General features: G+C 43.5%; 1 protein-coding gene across 1 annotated transcript; it reads right to left on the bottom strand.

Moving 5' to 3' along the window:
- Nucleotides 1-2,641: 2,641 nt before the first annotated feature.
- Nucleotides 2,642-13,057, bottom strand: YBX1 (Y-box binding protein 1). The gene is made up of 8 exons (XM_073603374.1): nt 12,743-13,057; nt 12,089-12,152; nt 7,054-7,087; nt 6,481-6,570; nt 4,290-4,595; nt 3,827-3,912; nt 3,275-3,541; nt 2,642-2,995 (listed from the first exon to the last, which is right to left on the bottom strand). The coding sequence occupies exons 1-7, from the start codon at nt 12,840-12,842 to the stop codon at nt 3,307-3,309; spliced, it is 915 nt and encodes a 304-aa protein (XP_073459475.1). The 5' UTR covers nt 12,843-13,057; the 3' UTR covers nt 2,642-2,995; nt 3,275-3,306.
- Nucleotides 13,058-23,087: the final 10,030 nt, after the last annotated feature.

Raw genomic sequence — 23,087 nt, 5'->3', positions numbered from 1 at the left:
TGTGATTATCTTCTTTAAGATAAGCAGGGATCCAAGATCAGCATAATACAGCACATGCCTCAGACTATCCATTGACAGCTATTCGTGGACCAATTTAAGCAGATTTTAAATGGCCACTCATGTCTAGCAACACAGATTTTACAGCTGACAACCCAGTAAGAATGTTGCAATGTGTGGTTGTCCCCAAAAATAGGGATATCTTCCAATGGGGACAACCAGAGATTTCCTCACTTTAAAAAAGATCATTCTCTCCTCCCCCCAGTGAGTAATTTGCATTTTTATCTCCCAAGTGCATTACTTAACATTTTCCTACATTAACCACTTACCCTCTGGAAGGTTTAACCCCCTCCCCCCCCGACCAGGCCATTTTTTGTGAAACAGCAGTTTTACAATGCTTTATCCAAAATATACATTTAATATCTGGGACGATCAAAGGGTTAAATGTGTTCCTAGGGAGGGATTATTAACTTAAGGGATGTTTTTGCTGTGAGAAGGCAGAGATCTGTGTTCATGCTTAGCAGAAACACAAGATCTCCATCTCCCCTAACAGGGTGGCGATCTACATTGTTTACATAGGCAGACCGCCATTGTAAACGATCACCGGCAGACCCACTGTATCCAATCACAGCAGAAGTGGGTCAACAGCAGCGTGTGCCCTGAAAGTGCAGAATCACATACCTGTAGAAAATTCTGCACACAGGAGCCACCCCACAGTAAATGCACACAGGGCAGTCGGCAAGAGGTTAAACCTCACCTGCCCACCCCCTCTATTTTACTAGGTCTTATAAAGTTGCTATACCCTGTTTGGGTTATTGTCCCGCTTTGTATCATCAAAACAGATAACTTCTCTCATTTTTGAACAAATTAAAACTGGTTCCAGGACAGAGCCCTGGGCACAGGTCACAACTCCAGACCAATAATAATAAAGCCAATAACCACAATATAGCCAGTCAGTTCTGGGAGGGAGTCTATTGAGGTCCTCCCAGAACCCCTTTCCCACAATTGGTGTCTGCACACAGACTAGGGTAAAAGGGCCAATCACAGCAGCCCTTTACCAAGTGATCAGCTGTGTCCAATGGCAGCTGATCACAATGTAAACACTTGCCAGTTAGCATCCCTTTCTACATGTGCTGTCAGTGTGGGGAGAGCTAGTAACCAGCAAGTGTGACAAGGAGCAGCTACACTAATAAGGGCACTGATCTGTAGCCTGATCAGTGCACTAGCCAAAAAAAAAAAAAAAAAAAAAAAAAACTCAGTAGCGAATACCTCCAAAAGAAATCTACACATGTCATATGGAAGTGTTTATGACAGTGCAAATGTCAAAGTGTGACAGCACTAAAAGCTGGCCAGGGCAGGAAGAGGTCCAGTCGATGTGCTTGTATGCAACATAACCAAGGATGGACAGGAGGGCTGGCAGGGAACATCATGCCAGAAAATAGCTGATCGCAGCCGCTTCCCTGCCATGTACTGAATATGACAGAAACCTCTGATACTGTGTTGTGCCCACCTGTACCTTGTCCTGCTGCCCCCTTTACACTGCTCATCTCAAATAAGACACAGAATTGAGCATTTGTGCAGGAAAAATATATATATATATTTTTTTAAATGCAAACACCATGGCTTTTTGGAAATCACTTTTGATTTGCCAATCTGCTGGTACCCTTCTAGTCAAAAGGATGTCCTTAAAATTAGGACTAGCCATTCACTAGGAAGAGCAATGTACTGCTGTTTTGCCACCCCATCATGCCCCTTAGCCAGGTGAACAGATTGTGATGCAGGCTCCCCTGAAGGGCGCACGCTGTGATCACCCAAGTCAGACTCGGGTGATAACAGATCCGAGTAAGTGGCTGATCCCAGCCCCTTACCATGTGATCAGCTGTCAGCCAATGACAGCTGATCATGTGATGTAAAAAAAGCCGATCACCGGCTTCTGTTTGAAGGGACATCAGTCCTGAAGAGGAAAAGCCTCATGTGCCCACCAGTACCTCCTGCCCTTGCCACGAATCAGTGCCTACAGTAAGTGCCAGCAATCAGTGTCACCCTCCAGTGCAGCCTCATCAGCGTACAATGGAGATAAACTACCTGTTTGCAAATTTTTTTTTTTTTTTTTTTTTTTTTTTTAAATACAAAATCAGTCTAAAAGAAAAAAAACAAAAAAAAAAACCTAGAGGCGATCAAATACCACCAAAAGAAAGCTCTATTTGTGGGGGTGGTAAAAAAAAAAATCTCATTTGGGTACAGTGTTGTATGACCACGCAATTGTCAGTGTGACAGTGCTAAAAGCTGAAAATTGGTCTGGGGAGGAGGGTTTAGATGCCCAGTAAGCAAGTGGTTAAAGCAGCCAAAACAAGGAATTTAGGACTTGGACTGTAGCCTTGTAATAAAGTGTCAATACCCATCACTGCTACTGTTTAGCATTGCAATAGGCTTGATAAAGGTCTCCCACCGTTTCATCTTTTCAGGTGATCTGAGCATTTTCCTGCATGTTTAATGTGAGAAGCCAACTGTAGCCAAATGTGCTGCCACATGGAGGATTTGCACTTTGAATTCAACAAAAACAATGTTATCACTCAGTAATATGTTGTATAAAAATGGTGTTCAATTGCAGACTCCCACACACAAACGACCAGTTACACAAGGCTATGTGTTCAGACCTTTATTAATAGATGCTTGCAATTTGTTGACGTTTGAAAAAAATCAGGTGTACGTTTATTACAAATTAAAAATGAGGTTCTTAAAAATCCTTGGTTTGACCAGATATGAAACAATTTAAAAACCCTTTTGCAGGTAGATTGCGAAAAAATATGTTTTTAAAAAATTCTTATTCCCAAAAGGAGACTTTAGATAAAAAATAAAACCCCTTCCTTGCAAGAAATCATGCAGGAGGACATTATCTGGTCAACAGCAAAAAGCAAGCACTTAAGGTCTTCAGTTCCGATTCTTTGTTCAATTTCTTATTGCTGGAATTTTCAATCTTGACTTTTTGATGACAAAACTGCAAGAAAAACACAAGTTGCTTAAAATTCAATAAAAAAAAAAAAAGTTCCCAAAACTTTCCTCAAGGAGGTTGAAAAGAAAAATCACATAGAACATTTGTGATAAAATTTTACCAAGAGTTTGTCAAATGGCCCTGAAATTAAGCTAGTTTAGCACCACCTGCCATGCTAAGCTCTGAAAGAGAAAAAAGTCCCTATTCAACAATTTAATTTACTAAAAGTCTTAAAACTGTAGTCTCCTTATACAAAGTGGCAACTGTGCACATCAGGACACTAACCCGGAAGGTGGTAGAGGTGGTAAGCCGGTATTTTACTCAGCCCCGCCCTGCTCAGCCTCGGGAGCGGACGTGTTTTCTGCTGATGGTTCGGCTGCCTTGGTCTCTTTACCATCTTGTGGTTTAGGGTTTTCTGGGCGTCTGCGTCTGTAGTTGAAGTTACGGCGGTACCGGCGTTGAGGTGGTTGCTGACTCTGGGTTCCTTCACCCCGATTTTCTTTGTCTTCCTCATTTTCATCTTCCCTGGGCATCTGCTGACGAGGTGGTCCCCTGAACAAAGTAGAAAGATGGTAAACTCAAACCCAAAATTAAATAGTTCAGAGAGTTTTTTTGCAATGCATTAATGTGTTCTGTAGGATAATCATCCACCCCACAAAAAAAATAAATCAAACCAAGTTTAATTGTTCAGCACAAATGCTGCTAAAAAAAACTGCAACACTGTACACAAAATTAAACATGCTACAGAAAAACCAGACACTAAATCAGCATAAACCAGTTACGGCATGCAATCCATCATTTATGGAAAATATAACAAGAACTAGTGCATAGAATTACCTGCGGAATCTTGGTCTAAATCCTCTGTACATATTATTCTGTCGCACTGGTCTTACTTGATCTCCTGTACCTTGGCCATCTGATCCCTGTGGGGGTAGTTAAGAAAATATGTTTAGGTCTACAGAAACCAATGCCACATTGCATAGACCAGAGAATGACAGTGCTCCATTAGTTTTGCTTTTATTCTTAAAAAAGGTGATATCCATTCCTCCGCAAGCCAGTTCCTGATATATTGACATCACTATGCAGTGCCTTGAGCCCAATTGCTGAGCCTGCTGTCAGACTACTGTGTAGTAGATTACAGAAAGCAAAGTCAAATTTTACCACATTTAAATATTTGGCATTTCTCACTTCCTGTTCCCAGAGATAGCAAAACCATAAGAAAAGTCAGGGCAGAAAGTCTGCTCTCAACATCATAAATTGGAAAACAGCATCCAACAGTAGCCAGAACTACAAATCTTACCTCTGCACTGTCAACCTGGGGGCGCTCTGAGGGGTTTGAATACTGTGGTCTTCGCCCATACGGTCTCCGGTAGTAGTATGGTGGGTATCGACGCCTCCGGAAAGGGCGTTGTTGATTAGCATCCTCTCCATCTACTGGTCCTTCAGTTACTTCTGGCTTTTCGCCTCCCTCATTTTGGTAGTTTTGCTGGTAATTGCGTGGAGGACCTCTACGACGTGGAAAGCGCCTGTAATTGCGATCTGCTGCATATTTGCTGCCTTGGACTGGAACACCACCTGGACCAGTTACATTAGCTGCCTCTGCACCCTGTGGAGGAAAAGCCCAAATTAAGCACTCACAGCAATACAATATCTAAAAGCTGACAAAAAAAACAAAAACGCATGTCTAGGTTTTGCAAGATAAGACATGTGCAATTAGAGCAACCCAAACCATCATACTACAGGATACACAAAGCATAGACTTGTCATCAAGCAGGATGACTACATTCATTGTATTAAAGGGTTTACTCTTTTCCTTCAAACATGTCACTTAACTGCTCTGTGAATTGGTTTTGCACAGAGCAGCCCCGATCCTCTGCCAATGCTCCTCTTTAACAAGTGCCCCCATGGGGGCACCCGTGCGTGCTCCTGAGCCACCCCATCGGTCTATTGAAAGATTGCCTTGGCCCTGCGTTTGACAGCAGTGAAAGCCAACGGCTCCTGCTGCTACCAATCTGCACCAGGGAGGAGGGAGACAGCAGCAAGAGCCGCTGCTCCTGTGCACATTACTGGATCAGGTGGGTAGGATTTTGCAGCTCGGGTTTTTTACCTTAATGCATTAAGGAAAAACCTTAAGGCTTCAGAACCACTTTAACCTTTTAAGGACCCAAGACTGGGGTTGATTTACTAAAACTGGTGTGCAAAATCTGGTGCAGCTCTGCATAGACCCCAACTAGCTTCGATTTTTTTCTTCAAAGTTTAAATTGAACAAGCTGAAGTTAGAAGCCAATTGGCTACCATGCACAGCTGTCTGTCAGGTCAGTAATGCGTTTCAGAGCACAAGCAGATCGCTCCTTTGACAGACAAGGTCTGACGAATGAGCAGTCTACACATGCCACCCCCCCCCCCCCCGAAACGCGCTACCCTCTGACAACTTCTGGTCCGTGAGGTCCAGGAAGCTGGGCGGCCATCTTGCTTCTCCTGTCATAGTTGCTGGTCAGCACTCCCCTAGAGGCATAGGACAGAGCATAATAGTATCAATGATCTTGTAAGTGTTTAACCATTTTATGAATATTGCACTTAGAAGCACCTTGTGTCTCCCTTTAGCTACACTAGAGTTGCTCCTTCTCTCTGGGGTGCTGGTGCTATTCTAGTCTTCACCCTTGATGTTGATTCAGCTTATTGGAGTAGTATTCTTGACAGAAGTGTCCCATTTCTCTCTCCTTACTAAACAGCAATAAAACCTATTCCAACCTTTATCATGAGTCACATGCATCCTGTGCCAGCAGTCAGAGGTCTACTGGGACAGGCAGCTGCTGTGTCCAAATACAACAGTTACATGTGTGGAAGTCCCTGAACTCACCCCTGGGTGTTTGGGGCTGAGCACAGGAATGCACACACCACATGTGCATCCCCTTGCTGGCAAACAGGGCCCTGCAAGTTTGCCATGTGGAGGGGAATCACTGGGACAGACAGTAAAAACTGGCTGACAATGACAGCCAGGCAACTAGCACCTTTAGAAAAGTAAATGGCTCGGCAAGCTGTCACAAGTGCTCCAGTTCTTTCCAGACACAACCCATGACCAGGCAATAGCTCTGGCAAAAATTATAAATCAGGTTTGAGCTATAAAATGTGCTCTATAGCTCACGTCAGCGGGACTCCTAAGTAAATCCCCATTCTAACAAAAAAAAAAAAAAAAAAAACAAAAGGAGGAAATGTGTCAAAGGTCATGTGACAGGGCATTAGTCAGAGAACACTGTAAATCTATACCACAGTTTATAAATTAAAAGTAACACCCCACATGCAGTAGTCACTGCTCCGTCCTGTGTACAGAACAGCATCGGCTTTAAATGGGCCCCATGGAGTCTGCCTGTCAAGCAGATCTCCCTCCTCTTGATGAAAAGGTTTAAAGTTGTGGGACCAGATTATAAAGATCTCCCAAATTTGCATACAATACTACACAGTACTGCAGCAAAACAAGTTTGAAGACACACCTTTTCTCCCTCCACGACATCAAATTCTACTGTTTCTCCATCTCCCACACTGCGAAGATACTTCCTTGGATTGTTCTTCTTAATGGCAGTCTGAATAAAGTAAACACACACACACACGTTAGCTTGATATACGAGTTAAGACATTTGTATGGTTAAAGTGGTAAGCTAGTGACACACTAGTTGTGCAACTCTTGGGTCAAGATAAACCCTTACCCTAAAAGTTTAATACTGCAGTTTAGGTCTCTGGTTTCAACATTTGTGTACAAGTCCTGAAAGCCCACACGAATGGGGGTGAAGATAACCATTGAGGGGAAAAAAAACCCCCCTTAAAAAAAGCCAACTTCCACTCAGTTTTTTTTATTTTAGTAGTAACTTGACAAAAAGGCAAACTATCACCGTCACCAAGACAGATAATGGCACATTGGATACTAGTTCATGTTAGACAGCATCCGCTTAAATGCCAGCAATGTTACCATACACGTCCAGTAGAAGTGCAAAGTTTATACATTTGCAAAGCAAGAAAAAACAAATTTTGGCAATAGGCAAAGAAAAGTAATAAGCGAGTCATCTTACCTGGTGTACAAACACATCTTCCTTGGTGTCATTCCTAGAATGTAAAGATTGAGCACAGATTAGTTTTACAGATCTTTAGCCATTTATAATTCTATCCTAGAATAACTAGATTCTTAAAGAAAATTCTTTAAGATCCAACATGACAAAACTTAAAATCTTAACACAATAAATCTACACATCCACAGCAGGGTTGATTTACTAACTGGAGCGCAAAATCTGCTGCAGCTTTGCACAGGATGCAATCAGCTTCCAGGTTATATATGTGTCAGAGCTTAAATTGAACAAGCTGACTTTAGAAGCTGATCTGGGGCTGTTGCACATGGTAGCCAGATTCTAACATCAGCTTGTTCAATTTATGCTCTGACAACCTAGAAGCAGATTGGTTTCTGTGCAGCACCAGATTTTACACTGTCCATTTTTGGTAAGTAAACCCCAGGGAGGGGAAAAAAAAAAAAAAAAAAAACCCACACACCACTTGCAGCTATCTTTAATATTTAAAGCAGTAGTGAACTGCCAGAAACAATTGCCCCACCCGCAGGTTTAAGTCATAACGTACTAATATACACCACATACAGAGCCCTCCAGCGCAGCACCACTACACCATCTTCACAGGCTCCAAATGTATGAATGGCCAAAGCCACAAATACATTATGCTGTACATGCACACAGAACCCTCTGCTTCAGCATGGTATGCTGTCCCTTCAGAGCACATGTGCCAGTAAAGTCACCAGCTGCATGAATATCTCCTAAAACTGTAGGTTTAGGAGACTCACTAAACCTACAGGTAAGCCTCATAGGACTACCTGTAGGTACAAGTTCAGAAGTTTTTTTTAAAATCCACTTTAAAGTTTAACCACTTCCCTACCACAGTACATCATATGACGTCCTTGACTTGTGCAGGGATATCTGAATGATGCCTGCAGCTACAGGCATTCTTTGCAGCTGGCGATTATGTGCACGATAAGAACGATCATAGCGGCAGTTCCACCGCTTAATCGGTCTTATAGGCGACGTCCCCCACCGCCATCTGGTGCTTCTCTGGGCTCTCCCGTGCCATCGGGGGGCCCGGAGAAAGAATCGTCCGGTGCTGGATGACGCCGCTAGAGATTTCCGGTGACCAGATGTCACCAGTCATCTCTATGACCATCGGAGGCCCGGGCGCGAAATCACACCTGGGTTCCTGGAAGTAAACAGCCGCGATCACGGCTCTCAGCATGAGATCGGTGAATTTTTTCCACAATCTCATGCTTGCCAGGCTGGAGATGTGGGGTCTTCATATCGAGAACCTGTCACAATAGATTCCCATTACAAGAGATGTTTACATTCCTTGCAATAGGAATAAAAGTGATCAAAAAATGTAAAAAATTTAACACCCCTGTCACTCACAAGCGAACACACATGCAAGCCCTGCCCACATATGTAAACGCCGTTCAAACTACATGTGTGAGGTATCGCCGCGTGCAACAATTCTAGCACTAGACCTCCAACTCTAAACATGTAACAAAAAAAAAAAAAAAATTTTATATATATATATATATATATATATATATATATATATATATACCGTTGCCCATGGAGATTAAGTAGTGAAGTTTGGCGCTATTCCATGAGTGTGCGTAATTTTAAAGCGTGACATGTTAGGTATTTACTCAGCATAACATGCCGAGGAGGTTCTGAGTAATTTTCTAGGAAAAAAAAAAAAATTTACAGGGAGAAGAGTGCCAGAATAGGCCCAGTATGGAAGTGGTTAAACAAGCTGAACATAGAAATGGATTGGTTGTCATGCACAACTACTGGCCATGTATTTCCTGGTTGTCACATGCCCAGCCATTTCTAGGTCAACAGGGCCATACTAACAGCAGATAGAATACAATGAGGAAAGATATTAGCCCCAATACTGAGCACTTAACATTGTGACAGTCAACTTCCCTGGAACAAAGTCCTCATGTAACATTTTGCTGGCACTCCTTATTTGTAACATTTCTCAGCTACATGAAAATGAAAAGCTTCCATTTGTCTAATCCCACTTCCCTAGGAGGTAAAAACACTTGAAGCCATTCCAAAATATTTACAAACTTGAATGAAACAAATTAAAGCATCCCCACACCAGTACCAAACAGCTTTATTTTTAAGTGCATTTCCACTTCTGCAGACAACTGGACCACCACCCACTTTGTATTGGTTACAGGCCCTTTCCAAAATGTAAAATATTTTTGCTCATTTTTACTCAATGCCATTGTGAAAAAAAAAAAAAAAAGTTTCCCTCTGCTATGTAAAGTGTAAGGAGAGGGCTGGAGAGTTATGCTTACCACAATTAAGCCTCTGCATGGTGCTGGTAGATCTCCATGTCAGTTGTAAACTAGATTAGAACACGGTCTGTCCTAACAGACATGTTAAAGAGGGAAACTCCGTTCTTAATCCCCCCACCACCATTTTGTTACCATACTTGCAGGTTACTCAGAACAAATGTAAGTCTGCCTACCCTAAAGATTAGAGGTAAAAGCTTTTTCTGTATACTGTGTGAAAGGAAACATTGGTTGGGTCTATCACCTTTTACAATAAGAAAATGAACCCAAGGCATTGGTCCGCCAATAGAATTCACCATACTGTATTATACAAAATAACAGTAAAAAGCAGCTGCATCAGAGTATCAGATTAGATTTTGAAAACCTAAAGTCATGCTCCATACCCTGCACACCAGCCATCACCCTCATTATACATCTTTATCTAGAAAGCCAGTGCAACAAGAACCATATTAAGCCCAAAAGCAACGAGCAAGAGCAAAGTTTCTTAACTCCAGTCCCCAAGTACCCCCAACAAGTCATGTTTTCACTCAGCTGTGGTAATTACTAAGGCAGTGAAACTGATCAAATCACCTGTGCAAAAAAATGGACTGCCTGAAAAACGACCTGTTGGGGGTACTTGAGAAACATTGAGTTCTAACTTGAAGTAACCTACTGACATGTGCTTACAATGATCAGCTTTAGTCATGAAAATCTTTATCCAAAAGAAGAAAGAAAAAAAAAAAAAAGTTTGTTGTAACTGCAAGGCAAGTTAGCATTCAGCTGTATCTAAATCTGCCAGTCCATATACCACTCCTACCCCCACATTGAATGCTGGCGTCCAGGTCTGCTCCGTGTGCTATAGCCAGAGTGGGGGCTCTGTAAGGCCCATTTCACACTGCTCTGTAGCATAAACAGGATAAAATGTGCATGTTTTTACTACAATTTTGCCCTTTTAGATGCGTTTCTGGGTTGCCTGCACCTGTGAAAATGGACATGCAACTCAAACCACACAAAAAAACCCCCACACATAAAATCAGTATGTATTTACCACAAGTTCCATTTTAATGGAAAGCTGCGTTTTTGGTGCAATTTTCAAAACGCTCCACACCCACAATGCAGTGGTGTTTAAAGTCCCATATCAATTTAAAAGGGAAACTTCTTGGAAGGTAAAAAACGCAGGATCATTAGTGGGAAAGGGACCCAATACAGATGTGTTAACTGGTCAGATCACCAGGAGAAAAAGCCAAAAGTTCACCGACACATGTACAGGAACCACACTGCATTGGTGCGCAATTCAAGCTCATTCATTTTGAATGGGCTCGTATCAAAGATGTGAATTCACTTTTAGAGCCTCACGGCAAAGCATGGTCTTTTGTATGATGTGATCCGCTGCAGACAAAATGCACTGCGTTTTGGGTGTTAAAGCGATACTAAAGTCTTGTTTCTCTTTTACGCCTCATGCACACTGGACATTATAAAAACGCCAGTAGCTTTGCAGTGAGTTTCTCAGCTTTTTTTCTCAATGGAATCAAAAACATTAAAGAACACTGGTGAGATGCGTTTGATCGTATCTACAGCTGAAAAACTCCTCAGAACCCACTAGTTGATTTTTTGCAGCCAAAAACAGTTAAGAGCCTATGTGTGCATGGACACGGGATAACAATGCCTGGCAAGTGTAACAAAAAAAAAAAAAATAGAGATAGATAGATATCTCTCTGGAGCCAAAAACCAGCTGCTGTAAACACCCAGTGTGCATGAGGCCCTAAAGTGGTTGAAAACCCTGGTGAAAAAAAAACCCTGCAAGACAAAGGCATAATGAGCTAGTATACATAGCATACTAGCTCATTATGAATTACTTACCTTAGACTGAAGCCCCCGCAGCCGTCCTAGACTCCCCCGGGGGTTCCTTCCGGGTATCTTGGCTCCGGCGCTATGATTGGCCGGAGCCGCAATGACATCACTCCTGAGCCACCAGTAATGGCAGACTGACGCAACGGCACATACATGCCATTGCTTCAATTTGCCCCAGTGCGCATATGCCAATGACATATCGGCACATGCAGGGGACATCACCTAAACCGTGCAGGTTTAGGAGATATCCGGGGTAGCTACAAGTATGCCTCATTATAGGCTTAGTTGTAGTAAAGGGTTTACAACCACCTTAAATTAAAGATGGAGAAAAGATTGTTACTGCCCCAGGTGATATGCGGCTGTCCAGATCTCTTCATTACTTAAAATAATGATGTTCTACTTACCTGCGCTGCACAACTGTTTTGCTCAGAGCAGTGGGAGCCAATAGCGCCGCTTCTGTGTCTCAGCCAATCAGGCTAAAGTACTGGACAGCCGAGGCATTCATCGCTGGATAGAGATGGGGCACAAGTATTGGGGAGCTGATGCACACAAAAAGGCTCCATCTTAATGCATCAAGAAAAAAAAAAAAAAAAAAAAAAAAAAAAAAAAAAAAAAAAAAAAAAAAACCCCTTCTGCCTTTACAACCACTTTAAACTTTGTACTAACGCCTGCAGCAGATTGCAGGCACAGTGAGATTGGAATGTGGATCGGGAAAGGCACAGATAGGAGGCATTACCACATTACTGTAAACCCAAGCAAAAAAAAATAAAGCCCACACACCCAATTGTTAAGCTGTTACATCTTGATTCTGGGTTTAAGATCACTTTCTATAGACTGGTAGCATCCACAGACATTTTACATCAGAAAAAAAAAAAAAAAACTCCATGTAAGGAACTCACCTGTTAATAAACCCATATCCGTTCCGCACATTAAACCATTTGACTGTGCCCAAAACCTTGGTTGCTGAAAAGAAAAACAAAACAAAATATAAATAAAACTCAGCCACTACATCCGGGAATGTTATGATCAGCCCACGTGGCCCCGTGACCTTGTGTTGATCGAATCAGGACTAAAGTCCACCGTGTAAAGCCTTGATTAAATAAGGGAGAGGCGACAAATAAAAGAGGAGGGCAGGCGGATTGGATCGGGGCCTATGGGAGAGGGATGAGCCGATCCTTCACTAGAAAGCACTACGGAGGCACCACGTGGCTGGAGCCGGGCCAACTACTAGGCTGCTCCTCCGCTCCACCATCATCAAAGCGGGGCCCTGCAATGAGACGTGCACCCCCCCCCCCCCCCCAAGACTGCCTCCACGTGTGCGGGTGGGTGATGGGCGAGGCGGGGTCTAGGAAGGGACGGGTAGGCCGCGAGGAGCGGGCGGACATTTTGAGAAGCCCCGATGCTGCGAGGACACAGGAAGCGATGACGTCACGGCCGCTAGGAGAGGAGGGGTGTGGGGGGGCCGCGCGCCGCTCACAGCGCGTGGCACCCGTTACGGGCCCCGCCAACCGCCATGAACCCCTTCCCTCCCGCCGACACACACATACACTTACCGATGACCTTCTTCTCCCCCACGGTGGCCGCCGGTTCCGGGCCGGGCTTGTTTTCCAAGGCGGCTGGCTCCTGCTGGTGTGTTTCCACGTCGCTGCTCATGGTGGTTTTTTATGGGATTTTGGTAAATTGTTGTATTCTAGTTGCCTATCAGAGATGGTGACTCGGGCCGGCGGTGTGGCTCGCTGTTCCTTCCCCGGGTGTTGATGGTAACTCAGGCCGGCGGTGGGGGGCTGCTGCCTTCGAGCTCCCTGCTGTCCGCTCCCGCTACCGATCGAACTGCCCAAGATGACGTGACAGACAGGTTAATCCTCGCAGACGGCCCGCCTCGCCCGCCCGCCCATTGGCCGGCTTCTTCAGTCAGCCCGCTAACTCGGCGCCTCGTTGGTCGGCGCGCGCCCAGGCCCTTTGCGATTGGCGGGAGTGGTTTCGCGGACGGACGTGATTGGCCGAGACGGGTGTCAGTCAGGAGGATTGGCGGGCATTAGTCTCGACCATGGCCTCAGACGGCTCCAGAGCTGCTCTGAATACTAATTTAGGGTGAAGAGAGAGGGGAGGGGGGCAGGGAGAAGACAACGTGATAAGTTCAAATCCACACTCACCATTTTTATTCCCCATTATCCCTCAATGCCATGTATTAAAATACACGAACAAAAGACACAAAAAAGATAATGACACCATTTTTTATTTTTGATAAGTTGTGTTAGTGACGGTTATTATCGTGAGGTGATAACACGATATAGGGCGACCGCAAGGCCTTGCGTTTCAGACGCGTTGCCAAAGAACTGCATTGGCTTGAATGGCGGCTAACGCAGTCAACTAATGCAAAATGCAGCATGGTGGTATGAACAGGCCCCACAACAAAGGAGTTGACGCACACTGACATGCATCTTCTTATCGTGTCGCATCAATGCGCATCTTTTTTCACAGTAAAAGGAAAAATTCTTTATGTTCTACTTCAGGCACACTGCGACACATTCAGGGCCCAGTCACACCACATGCATTTCATTTAGCGCATATTAAACACTTGAGTTGACGTGCGCTGACATGCATCTTTTTATCGCATCGTGTCTTTTTCCACAGCAGAAGGCAAAATACTTAAATTCTGCTTAGCGCACGCTGCAACACATTCAGGACCCAGTCACAAAACGTGCCTTGCATTTAGTGTACGTTAATCCCATTTGAGTTGACACGCGCTGACATGCATCTTCCTATTGTGTCGTATCAATGCACATCTTTTTCCACAGGGGAACACAAAATTCTTTATGTTCTACTTGAAGCACACTGCAACACATTCAGGGCCCAGTGACACCACATGCGTTGTATTTAGCGCATATTAAACACACTTGAGTTGATGTGCGCTGACATGCATCTTCTTATCGTGTCGCATCAATGTACATCTTTTTCCACAGCAGAAGGCATATTACTTTTTGTCTTGCCTAACGCACGCTGCAGCACATTCAGGGCCCAGTCACAACACGTGCGTTGCATTTAGTGTATGTTAATCCCAATTGAGTTGACATGCATCTTCCTATCGTGTCGTATGAATGAGCATCTATTGCCACAGCAAAAGGCATATTATTTTTTGTCTTGCTTAACACATGCTGCAATATAATCAGGACCCATTCACGGCACAGGCATTGGGCTGCATCTAGTGAACGTTAAACACACTTGAGTTGACGTGTGCTGAAATGCATCAATGAGCATCTTTTTTCCATAGCAGAAGGCAAAATACTTTATGTTCCACCTAACGCATGCTGCAACACACTCGGGGGCCCAGTCACACTGCATGCTTTGCATTTAGCGCACATTAAACACACTTGAGTTGACGTGCACTGACATGCATCTTTTTGTCCCATCAATGTGCATGTTTTTTTTTTACAACACAACAAAAGGAAAAATACTCTATGTTCTGCTTAATGCACGCTGCAACACATTCAGAGCCCAGTATTGTCTATATTCCCATCACATACGTTGCTGGAAACAGGGCTCGTCAGTTATGCCCCGTACACGATCGGACTTTCCGACAGCAAAACCGTGCAATTTTGTTCAAAGGTTGCTGGCTCCAACATGTCTTGCATACACACGGTCACACAAATGTTGGCCAACAATTACAAACGGCGAGCCGATAATAAGGAAGTTCAATAGTCATGTGATATCTCCATTACGAACGCTAGTTTTACAAGACCGAGCGCTTCCGGGTTGGAATTGATTCCGAGCATGCGTGTGCTTTTGTGCGATGGACTTGTACACACGATCGGAAAGTCCGACAACAAAAATTTGTTGGCGGAAAGTCCGACAACAAATGTTTAATGGAGCATACACACGGTCGGACTTTCCACCAACAAGCTCACATCCAACATTTGTTGTCGGAAAATCCGATTGTGTGTACGTGGCATACCTGGTGCTGCAGCGACTACCAGCTGGATACTGGACTCATCATGGATAAATGAACTAATTCGCCAGCACACCATGGATCATCAAATGTCATCTAAACCTTTTATTTCAGCAAAACGTGTGTGGCGTTTAGCGCACATCAAACACACTTGAGTTCAGCACACTTTATCCACATTTTTTGTCAGTGTCCTCATATCCAAACTTTTTGGGAAGCAGTAGTCTCAGTAATACTCTCTGTAACCACTATCCAGGTGCCCCGAATTGTGGAGGTTTGTTTGCTGGGTCTGGTGGATACTCTGGCTCATCTTAGGGCCTCCAGGACTCTGATAGGATTACTATTATTATATGCAAGAAAATTATTCTTCTCCAATGGAAATCTCCATCTGCCCCAACTTTAACCTTGTGGAAAAAATTAGTTAACACTAATTTACCACTGTACAAGGCCACCTATTTAGCGAGAGGATACCCTAAAAAGTTCCACAAGGTTTGGGGCATTTGGGTTGAGGACCTGTCTACTAACGCTGATCGTGACCCTCCAAACTAGTAGACTACCTAACAGAACCAGGTGAACATATGTGTATAGGTGAACCCACACCTAATCCGTATGTCTAATGCCGCGTACACACGGCCAGACTTTCTGACGGGAAATGTTGGATGTGAGCTTGTTGTCGGAAAGTCAGACCGTGTGTATGCTCCATCGAACATTTGCCGTCGGACTTTCCGCCAACAAATGTTTACGAGCAGGTTCTCAAATTTTCTCCCAACAAAACTTGTTGTCGGAAAGTCCAATTGTGTGTACACAAGTCCGTCGCACAAAAGTTCATGCATGCTCTGAATCAAGGAGCCGCACTAGCTATTGAACTTCCTTTTTCTCGGCTCGTCGTACGTCTTGTACGTCACCGCGTTCCCACGTTCGGAATTGTTGGCCAACATTTGTGTGACCGTGTGTATGGAAGACAAGTTTGAGCCAACAACCTTCAAACAAAAATCCACGGTTTTGTTGGCGGAAAGTCCGATCGTGTGTACGCAGCATTGGAGTTCTGACTTCCATCTTGTTGCTTTTGCTTAATGCTATCCCTGAGTAGCTGATACCTATAATATACCAACAACTTCACCTGTTATTGGAGCATGTAGTTTTGTCCTAGTGCAAATAGTGGCAATACTGTTAAGGTTTTATTTTTTTATATAGTTTGTTTTATTGCAATGTCACGTGCTGAGCCTGGGTATGCCCAATAGGCTCTGTTTTGTATCTTCAAATGTAAAACTCAATAAAAAGAATTTTCAAAAAAAAAAAACACACTTGAGTTGACATGCACTGACATGCATCTTTTTATCATGTCGCATCAATGCGCATCTTTTTCCACAGCAGATGGCAAAATACTTTTTGTTCTGCTCAACGCATGCTGCAACACATTGAGGGCCCAGTCACACCACGTGTGTTGCATTTAATGCACGTTAAATATACTTGAGTTGACGTGCACTGACATGCACCTTCCTATCGAGCCACATCAATGCGCACTTTTTTCCACAGCAAAAGGCGAAATACTTTTTGTTTTGCTTAATGCACACTGCGACTCCTTTAGGGCCCAGTCACACCACGTGTGTTGCACTTAGTGAACGTTAAACACACTTGAGTTGATGTGCACTAATATGCATGATCTTTTTATCCTGTCACACCAATGTGCATCTTTTTCCACTACAGAAGGCAAAATTCTGTATGTTCTGCTTAACTCATGCTGCAACACATTCAGGGCCCAGTCACACCGCAAGTGTTGCATTTAGCGCACGTTAAATGCACTTGAGTTGATGTGTGCTGAAATGCCTCAACGCACATCTTTTTCCACAGCAGAAGGCAAAATACTTTATGTTCTGCTTAACGCACGCTGCGACACATTCAGGACCCAGTCAAACTGCATGTGTAGTATTTAGTTCACGTTAAACACATTTGAGTTGATGTGCGCTGACATACATCTTCCTATCGTGTCACATCTTTTTCCACAGCGGAAGGCATAATACTTTTTGTTCTGCTTAAAGCACGCTGAGACATATTCAGGGCCCATTCACAGCACATGCGTTGGGCTGCATTGTTTAAAGCAGAAAACGGTTGTTTCCATTAGGCCTAGTTCACACAAAAATGGCGCGTTCATGTGCGTCAGGCGAAAGCGGATTATGCGCCAAATAAAAGCAGCATTGCAGGACGTGTTATGCCGCGTACACACGGGCGGACTTTTCGACTGGACTGGTCCGACAAACTTTCCAGTGCACTTTCGACGGACTTTTGACAGACTTTCTAACGAACGGACTTGCCTACACACGATCACACCAAAGTCCAACTGATTCATACGTGATGACGCACACCGGACTAAAATAAGGAAGTTCATAGCCAGTAGCCAATAGCTGCCCTAGCGTCAGTTTTTTGTCCGTCGGACTAGCATACAGATGAGCGGATTTCTGGCTCCGGTGGAGTTACGACGTAAAGATTTGAAGCCTGTTCCAAATCTAAAGTCCGTCAGATTTGCGTCTGGAAAAGTCCGCTGAAGGTCCGGTGAAGCCCACACACGATCGGATTGTCCGCCGGATTTGGTCCGTCGGCATCCGTCAGACCAGTCCGGTCGAAAAGTCCGACCGTGTATACGCCCCATTAGTAAAAACGAAATAAGGCCCATTTCACACGGGGGCAACCCGATCAGATGTCCCTGTCAGTTTTTCAGGCGGATCTGAATATAAGCGCCATGTTAGTGTATAGGCAAGCAGATAAGTGTAAACACACTTACATTTGACTACCTCTGCGTCTGTTTAGGCCACAAAAAAAAAAAAACAAACACAGAAAGGGTATGCATCCTTTTTCCAATTTTTTTTGGTCAAACTTGACAGATCAGAGGTAGTCAGATGTAAATAGGTGCACGCAGAACTTACATGGGTCTGTTAGGCCTTGTTTACAAGGGGCGTACAGAACCCTATGCCCCTGGAGGGACATACACAGACGCTTCTCCTAATCTGACATCCATGGGGGTGCAAAGCCCCAAACACATCCTGGAAACGTTCAGGGCTGTGCATCCGCACCCTCATGGATGTCACATTGGGAGCAGCAGCGTCGGTGTCTGTACAGCCGCTGCGTCCTAATTGACAGCAATGGGACTGCCTACACGGAGATGAATGGAACATCTGTGCACCCCTGTGGGGGTAAATACAGCCCTCTACAGGTGTACGGTTATGTGCATCCCGTGTAAACAAGGCCCCGGTAGGGCGAAACTGAATGGACATAGATGCCACATGTTCGGCTCTGATTCAACAGGGGATCTGTTCATGGACACAGCCAGTGTGAAAGGGGCCTAAAGGATTTTGGCTTCTGCTGTGTTAAAAAATGCACGTCAATCACTTCACGTGCGTTTAGTCAGCATCAGCATATGCTAAATGCAACACACCTGATGTAAATGCAGCATATTCTATTATTACACAGCACGCATCATTGCATCAACATGGTGTGAACTGGGCCTACAGCTTATTGTGTAAGGCCTGCATTGAGCAACGCAGACCAACGGATGTGGTGTGACTAGGCCCTGCGTTAGCCCTGACAACACACAAGGCACCCAGTGACAGATGTCTTGCAGGCCTCATTTACACTCCTCGAATGGATTGTGGTGTGTAATCGTACACATATTAACCACTGGAGCTCCGGAATATTTCACCCCCTTCATGACCAGGCCATTTTTTGCTATTCAGCACTGCGCTACTTCAACTGGTGACTGCGCGTTCATGCAACGCTGTAACCACATGAAATTTATATCAGTTTTTTTTCACAGAAATAGAGCTTTCTTTTGATGGTATTTAATCACCACTGGGTTTTTAATTTTTTTTGCGATAATATCGAAAAAAGACTGAAAATTGAAAAAATATATATATATATTTTTTACTTCCTGCTATAAAACATATGCAATAAAAAAATAAAAATATCTAATTTCTTCATGAACCAAAATGTATTCTGCTACATGTCTTTGGTAAAAAAAAAATACCAATAAGTGTATATTATTTGGTATAGGTACTAGATTTTTTTTTTTTTTTTTTTTTTTTAGTCCCCTTTCACACTGTGGCAGTTTTCATGCGTTTTAGCGCTAGAAATTGTGCCTGGAAAGCACCTGAAAACTGCCTCCTATGCTGCCCGAATGTGAAAGCCTGAGTGCTTTCACACTGGGCTGTGCGCTTGCGGGACATTAGAAAAAGTCCAGCAAACAGCATCTTTGGGGCAGTGATGCAACGAATGAGCCGCGCTTCCAAAGCGCCTCAAAAGCTATTCGGAAGCCCTGCAACACGGGCGGTTTTAACCCATTCTACGGCTGCTAGCGGGGGTTAAAAGCACCCCACTATCGGCGAAAAAAGCGCTGCTTAAACAGCGCTAAAGCACTGCTAAAGCGAGCAGCGCTTTAGCGCTAACGCACGGGCAGCCCCAGTGTGAAAGGGGTCCTAATACTAGTAATGGGGGTGATCAGTGACTTATAGTGGGACTGTGATATTGATACACTAACTGACATCAATAGTGACACTAATACAGTGATCTGTGCTAATACTAAACACTGACACTGTACTAATGACACTGGCTGGGAAGGGGTTAACATCTAGGGGCAATCAAGGGGTTAAATGTGTGCCTAACAATGTGTAATGTGTGTGTTATGTGGTGCTTTTACTAACTGATCTTGCTGTTTTTTTCCCCTGCTTTGCAGGAAATAAAAAAAAAACAGCACGATCACCTTGCTGCTCATGCAAAGCAGGGAAAAAAACAGCAAGATCACCTGTCAGTGTTCGGAAGCGCTGTGTTGTTTACATCACTCCCTTCTGTGAAGTGACAGAGTCGACCATTCGCAGGGCCGGTACTCGCTGATCGACTTGTGCTGTGACAAATCACAGCACAGCCGGGGCGATAAGAGCGCGCCCCCTACCCAGAAGCAGAGGCCCTGCCGCAGTATATGTGCGTGGGGCAGTCGTCAAGTGGTTAAAGCGATTAAATTCATGGCACACTTTTGGTGATGATGGTCAGGATACAAGTCTGTTTACATCAGCTCTAATTAGAAATTTCAAGCCCTAAGACCCCTTTCTCACTGGGGTGGTTTTCAGGCATTTTAGAGCTGGAAATAGCCTCTGCTAAGCGCCTGAAAACCGCTTCTCATTCATTCCAGTGGGACTTTTCATACTGGGGCGGTGTGCTTGCGGGACGGCAAAAAAAGTCCTGCAAGCAGCATCTTTGGGGCAGGTTGGGAGCACTGTGTACAGCGCTCCCAAAACACCCCTGCCCATTGGAATGAATGGGCAGTGCTTTCAAAGCACCTTAAAAGTAATTTGAAAGCGCCACAAAACGGGAGTTTTTAACCCCTTTTTTTGGGGTTAAAAGCGCCCTGCTAGCAGCCGAAAAGATGTGCAAAATCGACGCTTAAACAGCGGTAAAACTCCCCTAAAATGAGCGGTAAAGCACTGCTAAAACGAGCTTTGCTTTAGCGCTAACACGGCCCCAATGTGAAAGGGGTCTAAACCAGCTGGTGTCATGGCTGGTCATGTGTGCAGCGCCATGGCAACCGCAGATGTAAACAGAGGCTAAGATGGTGCTCTCCTCAGCTGTGAAGGATAGGGTAGTTTAGTTCCGCTTTAAGGCCGCATGCGCACGGGTGTATGAATTTATGCTCTAAATATGCTGAATTTTTTTCTGTTAGAATTTGTCAGAAAAAATGCCTCTAACATTGCATATGTACGCTTGTTTTTGAGCGTATGACGTTGAACGTTTTCTATTGGCCAGAATATGAATTTATTCTGGCCACTGGAATTCATTTATACTAATAAACGAACGTTTATGTCGCATGACATCGCATCAAAAATCACATTGCAAAGTCGCACTGTAAATCACGCCAATTTGGGGTCGCAACAGTGGAAACCTAGCCTAAATTGCTGCTCTTAAACTACTGTTCTTAATGCCTGGTGCATGGCCACATAGGCTTACATACAACTGTGCTTAGAGGCATAAAAAGAAATATGCTGTACGTCTGTATAAGCAGCGTTTTTTTATGCATGTATGCATGAGGCCTACTGCATGGTTCACATCTGTGCATTACAGTGCTCAAAAATGTGCTCCAGTGTGCTGCCTAGGTGAGGCAATGGCATTTAAAAGGAACGTCAACACATCGGACATAACTCCCTAATGCGTTAGTATGCATGGGGCCTTAGGCTGAATCCACACCTTTCTCTGCACCTATTCACGCTCCGCCATTGCTTTTTATAAACCTGAAATGAGCAGCAATACATCAAAAAATACAGCACACGGTAAACCAAGCTAGGTATGCATCTGCCTTTGTTTTTAGGATTCCGCAATTTGCACGAAAATAAACCCCACCCATTCAAACACATGCGATCAGGCAAATGTAGTACAAGGTTTTTTTGGGGTTTTTTTATATTAAAAAAAAATAAAGGTTTTCTTCGATCTAGGATCACCATCTGTTTATGGAATATTAAAATGTAAAGGTTTATTTTTTTATACATATACATATATATATATATATATATATATATATATATATATTATATTTTATATATATATATAAAAGGTTTTATACACTCTGGGATCACCTTCTGTTTTAGAATATGGTGAAAAACATAGTGAAACAGAGCATTTGACTGGAGATCCATAGATTGAAGAAATAAATAAAAGATTGCAATTCTTTTGATGGGTCAAGCCTAAGTCCTGATTCATACCTATGCATTTTTAGTGCTTTCTGCATTTTGTAGATTTGCACTACAGTCCTTTTAACATGGTTTCCTATGTAGTGCAAATCTGCAAAATGCACAAAAATGCATAGGTGTGAATCAGGCCTAAGAAGGTGGAGCACAGAGGTGGCAGAGTCCACAGTCACCTAAAATGGCAGCTGTTGATGTTTTGGGTGCATTTGCAAAAGACAGCATTAGCGGTTGCTATGGGTTACCACAAAGATTATGTTCACTTGCACTAAAGACTGGATTGTGTTATTGATTGCATTAATGGGGGCAATGCATGCTTCTATAAATGACTGACTTTCTTTCGATAGGAATAGTCGATCAACAACACATTCAATCGATATGTCACACACAGGGAAGTGGATTTGTGCTATGGATTAAATTTCTGTTTCCACCATGTAATCTCATAATCTGATCGCAAGACGATCGTATTCATAAATAAAGTACCTCAGTGCTGCTGATTGATGCCAAACAATTGATATTATTCCACCCGGGCCGATTGACTCAGATCTGATCGAATGTGAATCTAAATCAATCAGCAGGGAAGTTAGGGCTCTACAGTTGTTTGCAGATTTGATTGTTTTGATCGAATTGTACACTGATCAAATTTAAAAAATCAAAAAATGTGTGGCCACCATGAGGATTGGATTGTGATAACATTTTGAGAACGTTGTTTGGGTACATTTGCATAAGGAAAGTATTGGCGGTTGCTAGGGGTTTCCATGAAGATTGTGTTGCAGTCACTTGCACCAATCACTCTATTGTCTTTATGATTGCACTAAGGATTGAATGGCGTCACTCACACACTGAGAGATTGCTGTACACAAAGTTTATTTATTTATTGCACACTGTGTTCTTTGGAGTGTATATTTTTATTTTATTTTTTTTTATTATTATTTTATGTTTGTATATATAGTGACCACTGTGTACAGAAAAGAAGTTCACATCCATGATGTATTTACAATGGTGTGGAATGATATTAACATTACAATGTTAATATTTTTATTTACCAGAAGAGAAACAAATGAAACAAAATGTAAAAACTATTTTTTTATTATTATTATTATTATTATTTATTTAATTTGCTCTGGGGGGGGGGGGGGGGGGGGGCTGGAAATGGCAAACAGGGCCAGAATTGTAAGGGCTTGTTCACCACTTGACTAAATTTCTTAACAAATGCTCCCCTAGGGTTAGTATGGG

Source organism: Aquarana catesbeiana, linkage group LG10 (genome assembly GCF_042186555.1).
Source record: "Aquarana catesbeiana isolate 2022-GZ linkage group LG10, ASM4218655v1, whole genome shotgun sequence".
NCBI classification, from domain to species: Eukaryota; Metazoa; Chordata; class Amphibia; order Anura; family Ranidae; genus Aquarana; species Aquarana catesbeiana.
Note: the sequence above shows the minus strand (reverse complement) of the source record. Positions and strands in the feature narration are given on the sequence as shown.